The 11,730-nt window shown below is 38.3% G+C and overlaps 1 protein-coding gene across 8 annotated transcripts in view; it reads left to right on the top strand.

Moving 5' to 3' along the window:
* The window catches only part of Znf148 (zinc finger protein 148), a 122,441-nt gene that overhangs the window by 44,209 nt on the left and 66,502 nt on the right, over positions 1-11,730 (top strand). For all 8 annotated transcript variants that reach the window (XM_075965878.1, XM_075965816.1, XM_075965825.1 and 5 more), the window contains 2 exons: positions 5,874-6,009; positions 11,374-11,722. In XM_075965878.1, coding sequence (XP_075821993.1) covers positions 11,390-11,722 — 333 coding nt within the window. In that variant the 5' untranslated portion in view covers positions 5,874-6,009; positions 11,374-11,389. The remainder of the gene's footprint in view (positions 1-5,873; positions 6,010-11,373; positions 11,723-11,730) is intronic.

Raw genomic sequence — 11,730 nt, 5'->3', positions numbered from 1 at the left:
GCTGGAGGAGTGGGAGGACCTCCCGCAACAGATCCTTTTCTTTCTTTGCTGCCTAACTTGGTCTTTATCTTAAACCTGGGCCTTTAACAAACAACATGAAAGAAAGTGTGATATTTAAGAGTTATAAACTCATTTATATATCTGCCAATAACACTTAGAATTTTAAGACAAGGTTTCTCTGTGTAACCCTGGTTGTCTTTGGAACTTGCTCCTTAAACCAGGATAGCTTTGAACTCAGCTCCGCCTGCGCCTCCTGGGATTAAAGGCATGTCCATACCTTACTTGTAACATGTATTCTTATGTCAGTTATTAATGGTCATACAAATTTTAAAGTTGTATTATGAACTTTTAAATTTGTTTTGAGAATTCTTTTAGAACTTGAGGGTTGAAAATATTACCAGTTTTTATGACCATATTTTAGGGTTTTCTTCTTTGTCCATGTCTTCTGGCAAACATGATACCTACTGTTTGTAACCGCCTTTACCTAGGTTTCATTGTAAACAGTAGAGAATTGTCAAATGTTAAAAAAAAAAAAGGTATCCTCTCCCGTTTTTTGTTAATATTGTATATTCTCCCAGATGTCTCTCTGTGATACACAAGCACCTATTTACTTTAAAGCATTTTTTTAATTTAATTTTTCCCCCATGACAAAGTCTCTGCACATCTCATGTTGGCTTTAAACTCATTTTGTAGCTGAAATGGCCTTGAAGTTTTGTGATGCTTCTCCCTCAGCCCGAAGTGCCAGGATTACAAATGTGTGCCACCAACCAGGCTATATTTACATCTTTAAATTTTATGTATATTGTATTTCAGTGTGCTTTTTAAATAAGTTCCCATGTTTTGGCATTCCTTCTCATATTCCTTAATATTTAGGTATACCATGATCTTTTAAATTAGCCACCTCTGTATAACTATTTAGGTTTTTAGAGTTTTTCATGTAGTACAAATTCTTGGAAATATCTTTGTACATATTTTGAATGTACTTCAGTTTAAATTCCTTTTATAAACATATTTTGTGTTTATATGAGCACACTAACCTGCAGGTCTGTCTGTGTATGTGAGCATATTAGCCCACAGATCTGTCTGTCTGTGTGAGCACACTAGCTAGAAGGTGTTCACACTTCTCCTGTGCATAGTCCCAGAGGCCAGAAGAGGACAATCAGTACTTTATCACCCCGACCTTTTTCCTTTGAGGTAAGGTCTTTCCTCAAACCTTGTCTTTGTTTTCTTGGTTAAGCTCCTTCTCTTGGACCCTTGGAGCTGGAGTTGTAGGCATTTGCAGGGACGCCTGACTTGTGTGGATGCTAAACTCTGCCCATCATGGTTTTGGAGTAAGGACTTTTAACTGCTCAGTCATTTCTCCAGCCTCTACTTCATAAATTTCTAAGGGAAAAATTGTTGGGCCAAAGAGTAGTGGATGATGGACAGCTTGGATGAGTGTGTACCTCTACATTGTGTGCCTCGCATCAGTGGCTATCAGTGTGATTATGGTTTATCCTTTTGACAACACTAGCAAATAATTTATTTGTCAGGCTTTTTGGAGGGAGGGGTCCTTTTATACTTTTGTGTATATTTGTGTATTAGCGATAGGATCCTTGTCATTTTGTTAAGAAAATTATTTTTACTTCGTATTTGCTTTTCTAGTGGTTTTGATTTTGTTTCAATCTTATAGAAGCTTATTTTTTTGAATTGTTAGATATTTCTTATCCTTCTTGGCTCTGGTAAATGTAGAGTGGAGAATTTTGCATAAGCATGAAGAGATTGTCATTCTTAAGTATATGACTATTTTCCCTCTACGTTATAGTTTCTGTGAATGACCCAGTTCCTAACTCATCCTAGTTTGACCTTTTTGTTGGTGATATCAAATAGTTGTTATAATACTAGCAGTTTTCTAGATTTAGTAAACTGTGATACTTAAAAGGTCAACAATAGGTCACAGAAGTAGAGACATAGGAAATGTAGTGAACAGGTCACACATGATGGTGTGCACCTGCTTTCCAGGACTTGGGAGGTAGAGGCAGCAGAGCAGCAGGTCTTGTTCAGGACTGGCTCTGGATGTGTGGGAAATTTGAGGTTAGGCTGGACTTGAGACCATGTCTCAGAAAAAGGAGAAAACTTAATAAGTTTGATGTTTAAAGATGTAGGAAAGAAAATAATAATCCACATGGCCTCCTTGGCTGATCCACCTGCATTTGTGACTGTGACCACGCCTGTTTCTGCCTCCCCAGACAAGGCAAAGCCAAGGAAGAATTGGAGGAGTCAGGTGAGGGAAGGGGATTTGTTTCTTTGATGAATCTCTCTGAAGCACCCAACTCAACCAACTTTATTTGAGAATTATGGAAAGAAAGGCTCACTTCTTAAAAACAAAAAGAAAACAAGTAACCTGGTAAGCATGTCGGGATAGTCAGCTTCTCATCTGGAGAAATGCAGTGCTAGATCTTTGCATCTGTTGCTTATATAAAGACATCTGTAAGTTCAGATTTTAGTTTTGTTTAGTTTTTTGGGACAGGGTCTCACCTAGAACTCTCTCTGTAGGCCAAACTGGCCTTGAACCCACAGAGATCTGCCTGCCTCTGCCTCCTGAGTGCTCGGGTTAAAGGCGTGTTACACCTCTGTGTGGCTGTAAATTCAGATTTTAAACAATTCAGGTTATAAAAAGTAATAGAACCCTTATTTATCTAATTAAAATTCATTATGGTTGGAGAGCATATTTTTAGGAGTTGAGTCCTTTTAATTTTACTTAGGCTGTCTTCCTACTTAGCGTAGTGTCTGTAATGGAGAGTGTTCTGTGCCATAGTGGAGTAGTCTGCTGAAGATTGTTTAGTGTGCTCTCTGCTGGAGAGCGTGCGTTTAGAAGAAACATTTTTCCTTCAATATCCTCTCTTTCTTTCCATTCAACTCCCCCTCCCCCACTGCCAGTCTGTGATTCCACCATCTTCTAAGCTCTGTTCTTGATGGTTGTATTAGTTACTGTTCTGTTGCAGTGATAAAACACCATGGCTAAAGCAATCTTTAAAAAGCATTTAATTGGGGTTATGCTTTGAGGGTTATAATCTATGATGGTGAAGCGAACACATGGAGGCGGAGACAGCTGACACCTCCCATCTCCAATAGCAAGGAGGAGGCAGAGTACACTGGGAATGGCTTCCTCTGAAACCTCAAAACCTGCCCCTAATGGCACATTTGTTCCAACAAGGTCACACCTAATCCTTCCCAAACAGTTCTGTCAGCTGAAGACCAAGTATTCAAACAGGAGCCTGTGGGCTGTTCTCATGCAGGCCACCACAGTGGTTTCTTGTGTGTGCTGCCTTTTCCTCCTTGTGTTTTCTTTCAACAGTTTTATTTATTTGCATGGACCCAGGAATAGTCCATTTTGTATCTCTTGTAATAGAAGTTCATTGAGTTTGGATTTGTAAGCTTGGTTTTTTTTTTATATTAGTCAAATTTAGGGAATATTTGACTTCTGTTTTAATAAATTTTACCTTTTCTGTTTCTTCCTTATTAAGAAATACTGGTAAGCAGTGTGTTGGTTTACTACCTCTGGGGCTCTCTTTATTTTTTTTCTCTATATTGAGTAAATTTCTTTCTTTTATAAAGATGAACTTACTGCATTTATTTAATTGTTTATTCTTGTTTGTGCAAGGGGTGGCACGTAGGGAAGATAGATGCCAGCTTGTAGGAGTTGTTCTCTCCTTCCACTCAGCTGATCACGCCTGGCAACAGGCACCGCTACCTACTGAGCAATCTGCTCGGCCCTAATTGGGTAATTTCAATGGATGTACATTTAGGTCTACTGGTTTATTTATTTTCATTTTTATATTTTTGCAGTTGTGAGTTTGTTTTTGAGTACTTGCCATTCATTTTTTTGTATTTCAGTAACCATATTCTTTAGTCCCCAAATTTCCATTAGGGTCTTTGAAATAATTTCTTTGCTTTATTGAGAATTTTACTTGTTAGCTGATTGTTTTCATAGTCAAAATAAAGTTGAAACATGATTTGAGTACATTTAACTTAATGTTTTAAAATCTTTTTTTTTTTTTTAAAAAAACTAGCCTGTGAGGGCACTGAGAAGCACCTTATATTGCCTGTGCTTTTGATGATGCCTGCCTGCCTTCCTTACTTGTTTTTTTGAGACAGTCTTTCTATGTAGTCCTGGCTGTCCTGTTACTGAATATATAGACCAGGCTAGCCTTAAACTCACAAATATCTCCTGCTTTTGCCTCCCAAATGCCGGGGTTAAAGATGTGGATCACCACATCTGGCTTGTGTTATCTTTTTCTGGGTCATACTATGGACTGAATCTAAGCCTCATGCGTACCATCCAAGCACTCCACTACTGGCACAGCAGTGTAAGGTACAATTTCTTCTGTTTTTAAATATCTTACGGTTGTTGAAAATGGGTATTGTGCACAGTGTATGTTATACACGTATAATATTGCAAGTCGAGATTGTTGTTGTCCCCAATTCTCATATAGTTGTTATTTTTAGCATTGTTTATGTGTGGTAACAGTTCTGTTGAAAAAGGGAGCATATTTTATTTTGTACATGTTTTGTTAGGAAAAATAAGCATAAATATCCAGGAAAATTTAGAAATGGAACACTAAGCACCAATAGGCCTGTCTTAACTTTCAGGTGCTTATAGAAGCTTCAGAAGTCTGTCTTTGTTTGCTGTAACAGGCCTCATAGTAGCCCGGGCTGGTCTGGAACTCAAGTATATGGACTAGGCTGACCTCAAACTCAGAGATCAATTGCCTTTGCTTCCTGAATACTGGGGAATTGTTATTCTTGCTTTAAGTGGGCAAAACTATTTTTGTTTTATGCCATGGCAAACATGTACAGTCATAGGCTGTTTTGTAAATCAGATGCAAACTGTCTATGAACCCACTAAGTTAGGAAATTTCAGTCATAAGTTTAATGCTTTGCTCAGAAGTGCTTGCTGTTAGAAAGTTGGTTTGTGTATAGCTTGTGATCTTTGGTATTGGTTATATTGCACATTTTCTGAATGATTATCTCCATCTTTTTGTCAGTTTTTTCTTCTAAGATAACGCTGATGACATGTTTGTATGTCAAGATGCTCACATGACCTTAAGATGGTACTCTTCCTGTTGTGAATACAACACAACTTGTGCTTGTAGTTTTGAGACCTGCATGTGTTTGCTTCTCTTTCACTTCACAGACTTTGATTTATTTATTTTTTTGAGACCATGCTACCTCTGCCTTTCTAGAACTGGGACTAAAAGGCGTGTACCACCAGACCTGTGCACAGACCTAATAATAAAGTAGATATGACTAGTGTCTTTGTGTGGTTGCTTAATCTGTGTTTTCATTTTTCTTTTCTTTTCTTTTCTTTCTTTTTTTTTTTTTTTTAGCTCTTTAGCCCTCTGAATTTTGATGTAGTATTTCATCTCTCAGGAGTTGTAGATTCCTGATCTAGGCAAATTATATCTGCCTGAAATCTTATTTGTCCATTCCATCTATCCATCCTCTGTCCATGCACGTGACATATAAGAAGGGAGAACTGTAAAGGTCAGAGGACAACTTGCTAGGTCAGTTCCTTCCGTCTTTATGTGAGTTCCAGGAAATCAGGCTTGGTATCCTGCATCTTTACCTGCTGAGCACTCTTTCTGGGCCCAAGGCAAATTATTTCATAAGAAGCCAGAGTTGTATCTCATTTTCTACCTGCCACTATTGTGCTTTCTCCATTTCATACCTAAAAAGCAGATCAGTATATTCTCCTTCAGACATAGCTCACTAGATGCACAGATAATTGCTTCAGTATTCATACAGTTCGCACATACATACTGGATCACAGCATTTTCCGCTCTGAATGTAATGTATCTTGCTTATTGTGTATGTATCTTTATTTATTTTAGGAGTTGGATGGCACAAGTGACTGAGAGGATATTGAGAGTTCCTAGAGCCTGTAAAAGGTAGAAACTCAACCATGATTTCTTTCTCAACTCAACAGCATTCCCTTCCTTGAAGTCTTCATTTTTACTTCAGTCTCAGGTAACTTATTTCTCATAATCTTGAAAAATAATTTTATTTATTTTTAAACTGTATTTTAATTAAGTTACAAATAAAAATGGCACACAATTTGAAGTAGCCGTTCAGGTGAGCTGGGCGCTAGTGTGCTTCGTCCATTGGTCACTGCTCCACAGCGAATGCAGTGCGATCAGTCTATTCAAGCGCCTGCTGCCGTTCCCTCCCCACTTTGAACTGGGACCCAGAATAAGCCCCTTTTCTCTTGAGTTGCTTTTGTCTGCCTATTCTGTCACAACCAAAGGAAAAGAAACTAAGATAACATTGTACTCTAAATGTGTACATGTTGTTTGTTTACCTGTAGTAAAATAAGTAAGCAGTCTATAGCATATATTAGCTTATAGAATTAACTTCTGTGATAGGCTTATAATCATAGAAATGCAGTTTTATCTACCTGAAAGCTTATTGTAAATTATCTCATGGTCTTTTGGAGGGTTTACAGTTAGGATACTTCAGGGCTTGCCATTGCTGTGATTTCTTTGGAAAGTGGGATAGGGTAAAGTTATTAAGAATGATCGAGCCTAGAGCATTGTTCATTCTAAGTATATTATATTCTAGACCATCAGCCTTTGCAATTCTGAGTATTTTTTAAAAATTTTAAACATTTTTTAAAAACTGTGTATAAGCATTTTGCCAGGTTGTATGTATGTGCACCATGTGTGTGAAGTGAAGCCAGAAGAGGCAATGGATCCCTTGAAACTGGAGCTACAGGTGGTTGTCAGCCTCTGTGTTGATGCTGGAAATCCAGCCCGGGTTTTCTGTAATAGCAGCAAGTGCTCATAAATCCTGGAGCTTCTCTCCTGTCCCTGTTAGTAACCTTTAGATGCCATCTTATTGAGTGTGGTTACTACAGTGCCTGGCATTGGAGAGAAGAAAACGAAAGAATACTTTGAGATTTATTATTTTATGTGTATGGGTATTTTGTCTGCTTATATATCTGTAATCCATGCACTTGCCTGGTGCTTGCAGAGGCCAGAAGAGGGTATCAGATCTCCTGGAACTGGAATTACAGATGGTTGTGAGCTGATGTGTGTATGCTGGGAATTGGAACCAGGTTCTCTGAAAAATCAATCTTTTAACTGCTGAACCATCTCTCGAGCTCCATTTTGCTTTGCTTTTGAAGGAATTGTATGTATCTCTTCCACTTATATTCCTTTGGCTATAACTTGGTTATTTGACCACCACTTGCAAGGGAGGCTGGGTAATAAGTTTTACCTTGGCAGCCATGTTTCCTGCAAAATTTAAAGTTGTTGTTTTTTTTTTTTGCTGGTAGTTATATGTGTGTTTTACCTTTGTGTATGTATGTGCACCATGTACGTGCCTATACCTGTAGAGCTCAGAAGATGGTTTTGGAGATCCGGGAACTAAAGTTACAGATGGTTGTAAGCCACTGTGTGGATGCTGAGAATCAAACCGAGGTCCTCTATAAGAGGAGCGTGTGTTCTTTTTTGTTTTCGTTGTTTGTTTTTGGCTTTTTGAGACCAGGTTTCTCTGTATAGCCCTGCTGTCCTGGAACTCACTTTGTAGACCATACTGGTCTCAAATTCATAGATCCACTTGCCTCTGCCACCCGAGTGCTGGGATTAATGGACAGTAGTTTCACTAAGTGCAATGGACACTGACTGTAGCAAGGACTCGGTGCTCGCCTGGTGTGCCCCTCCCCACACTCCTCCTCGATACGGTTAAGTTATACCTGTTTCTTAAACAGTTTGAGTTGGCAAAAGAGTAATGTTTTAATTTCTCTGTGCCACTATTTTCTGATTTTGATAATATTTGGAATATATTATATTACATGCTTAGATCCTGGTTTTTGAGTGTTTTTCCTATAATGTGAGAGTGTCTACTAACTTTTCCTTAAGTATTTATAGGTTATTTTTCTATGGTCAAAAATAGTCAGTTTTTTACAAAATGGAGACCCTTATCCTGAAAAAAATCTCTAATTCGTAATTTTATTAATATCTGTTAAAATTACATATATTATTTTAATATTTTCTGTTGCTGCTGGCATGGATCAGAAAGACCATTTTGTCTTGTTGCCAATATGAACATGGTTCTTAAGGCTGTTTTGAAATATTAACACTTTAAAATGTAGTTTTCAAGAAAGGCTTTATAATATACAAAATGGTATTTACAGAAAGATGTATCTGAGAGCTGGGCACAGTGTCATACCTGTAATTCCAGTACTTGGAAGGATAAGGCAGAGGATTGCTGGGTTGCAGAGTGAATACTGTCTGAAAAAAGCAAGATTAAAAACAAAAGCAAAGTCATATATGAGACGTATCTGAATATAGACTGTGCCTAGACAAGAAATATTTTGTTCATTCAATGAAAAATAAACATTTTGAGTAGATGAAAACTGTATTTTGAAGGTATGAGAGTATAGCACACTTCGGAATGAAGTGGAAACTTGAAGAGTCATTCGGTATTGATAGGATTTTTTTATAGCACCAAACGTGATATCGTGAGGCCCATATATTATGTACACATCACCTCCTGCCAAGCACCTTCACATACCTATGCGCTTTGTTTCTTTTGAGAGACAGTCTTGCTCTGTTGACCAGGCTGGCACTAAATTTGCAGTGGTCCTTTTGCTCCTGCATCCTGTGTGCTTGGATTGTGGTCAAGTAGCACCACAACCAGCTGGCTGCTTGATATTTGTATTTCTCAAGTTATATGTTTATAATGGGATTTCTCTGTGATGTGTAAACAGTGGAACTATGAATATCCAGATTAATGTAACTAAAATCCTCCAAATAAACAGGGATTTGGTGAAAATGTTTTGGTTCAGAAGTCATTTGTGAGGTCTCGGGATACAGCCCAGTGAATGCTGACCTCGCATGCACACGCTTTTGGTTCTGTCCCTTGGTGGTTGCCCAGAGAAATAACTGCTTTTCAGAGTAAGTTCCTTGAGTGTGGGTTCTGGTGTAAGGGTGGCATATTGTTTACCCTTGGAGAATAATATGAAGTTGAAAATTACTCTTTTCATAGAAAATAAAATGATATTTAGGTTCCTAAGCTTGCCCATTGTATTATATATTTGAAGTTCCATATTACTCAGTGACAAGTTCAATAAACAAACAGAAAGGTGGGCACTTGAAAAGAGAAGTATGTTGCTTTTTAATGCTTGAGTGCAGGTTATTTAAAGGTATTTTGGGGCTGGTGGAGTCAGGAATAATTAATGTTCCCCAAAGACCCATCCCCATGACGTGCTTCCTCTAGCTAGGTCTCACTGCTTTAAATTTCTAGAGTCTTCCCAGCACTACCCCTGTTGAGGTGTCAACCTTTTAAATAATAGCCTTTTTGGGTAAGGAAAGCAATCTATAGTCAAACCAAATGTTAGGTCAAGAATACACAGAGTTTCCTGAGCAGTGGTGGCACACACCTTTAATTTCACCACTCAGGAGGCCGAGGCAGGTGAATCTGTGAGTTGGAGACCTCTCGATCTACAGAGTGAGTTCCAGGACAGTCAGGGCTCCACAGAGAACCCTGTCTTGGGTGGGGTTGGGGAACTGCACACAGTTTTTCTTTGGATAAATATCCCAGGCTTATACTTAAAGTTTGAACAGTGATCATTGATACCAGGTGTTTTCTGGTGCTGCAGGAAAACTGTCCAGTTTGTAGTTAATCCAGTTTAAGTCTAAAGGTTTAACTTCATTTAGGATTGTAGGAGTCACTAACCGTGGGCGAGAAGGAAGAGAATTTTCATCTTGACATATCATTATCTTCAGGGAGATTTTTGAAGAGTCAGGTTTATTTTCTCCTTGAACTGGTTCTTCTTATTTTAATTTACTTGCTCCATTTGAAGCATGCTATTTTCCTGTTCTAAGACCCTTACTGAAGTACTTGATGCTTCCTCTACCCCAAATACCCTTTGTCTCTAAAATGCTTCCTTAACTCTTGTGTTTCAGCTTGATGTTATATTTTATTAGTTTGCTCCCATCCGGAACTGATACAAGTACAGAATGTAGTTTTCAATTACTGATCAAAACTGTGGCAGTTAAGATAGCCTTTACTATAGGGAAACTTTGGGCTGGAGTAACAGTATCAGCTGGATGCTTTTCTCTTGATAAAACACAAAAACAAAAGCTGACACTTTCTCCTAAACCACTTACTTTATGTTGGTCTTTTTTTTTCTTTTTATATCTTCTATATTCTCTAAAATCCTCAAGTTTTCTTTTTCTTCTCTTTTTAAACAATGACACACGTGGCCGCAGTAGGTGCAGTAAAGGTCTTTTGTTTATGTGCAAGTTCCTGTGTTTTGGGGACTCTCCACATTGAGTAAGAAAACAGTAGCTAATTTAGAAGTAAAGCATAGTTTCTAGTATTTCCAAAGAATTGGCCAGAAAATGAACTTTTAGCCCCTTACACATTTTCTTAGTTGAAGAATAGCTTATTCTCTAAGAAATGTATAAAACAGAATGTGAAGATAGAAGTTATAAACAGTTAACCTTTAAGACTTTGTTTGCTATGTGAGGATTTTGAAAAGTAGAATCAAATGTTGCTCCCTGGTCATATGTCCTTCAGTCTGATAACGTCTGCTCCCTGGGAAGGCAAGAGAAGTCTGAATTAGACTCTGTCTGCTTTGCTGTTTATAAAGGTCTGTGAACTGTGAACTGTGAAGAAAAGACCATTCCCTTGATGCTATCCTTAGTAAATAAAAGGACATTTTAATTTTAGTAGTAATTAGAATTTAACTTAATTTTGGTCACTGAACCAAAGATGATCTTCACCACTGTCTGTCTTTAGAGAAGAGGTCAGTAAACCATAGGACTCACTCCCTGTGTGCAATCGCTGGGAGTGAGATCCCCATTCCTCCTCTGTCCTCAGTGTGCAGCAGTATTTGTGCCTCCCATGCTGGGCTTGCAGACATGTGCACCACGCCTGTGTGACTGACTGAGCATGCTAGCCAGTGTGACTGAGTTGCATCACTGCCCTTTCTTAGGATTATGAGGGTTTTGTTTGCGTTAGTGGTTTGCCTGATAGTGTCCTTTGTCAGTTTATGTTTCACCGAGTTCATTTTAAATTTTATGGCGCTATAATGTGTTGAAATCTGAAGGTTCTTGAACTGAAGCTACAGATACTTCCTCTAACCTATTTTGTGTAAGGGTCACTTTGAGTAATGGAATAGATTAGGATTATGCTTTAATTTCAGAGTGAAAACTTGTTTTACTTTTCTAGCCCCTGGAAGTCAATCTTGGTAATTTACATGAATTAGATGGATAAAGGTTTTCTATTTGTATGTATACCTTTTATAATTTGAAATTAAAAAACTACCAAGTTAGACATATAAACTAATGTGTTATGCTTTGTTGCCAAACTTGGTCTTTCTAGGCAGTTATACTTAAGCATGAACATTGACGACAAACTGGAAGGATTGTTTCTTAAATGTGGCGGCATAGACGAAATGCAGTCTTCCAGGGCAATGGTTGTGATGGGTGGAGTGTCTGGCCAGTCCGCTGTGTCTGGAGAACTGCAGGAGTCAGTACTCCAAGATCGAAGTTTGCCTCACCAGGAGATCCTTGCTGCAGATGAAGTGTTACAAGAGAGTGAAATGCGACAACAGGATATGATATCACATGATGAACTCATGGTCCACGAGGAGACAGTAAAAAATGACGAAGAACAGATGGAGACTCATGAGCGCCTTCCTCAAGGACTTCAGTATGCACTTAACGTCCCTGTAAGTAC

The sequence above is a fragment of the Microtus pennsylvanicus genome, chromosome 1, assembly GCF_037038515.1.
Source record: "Microtus pennsylvanicus isolate mMicPen1 chromosome 1, mMicPen1.hap1, whole genome shotgun sequence".
Taxonomy (NCBI): Eukaryota; Metazoa; Chordata; class Mammalia; order Rodentia; family Cricetidae; genus Microtus; species Microtus pennsylvanicus.
This window is presented reverse-complemented; position numbering and strand designations above follow the sequence as displayed.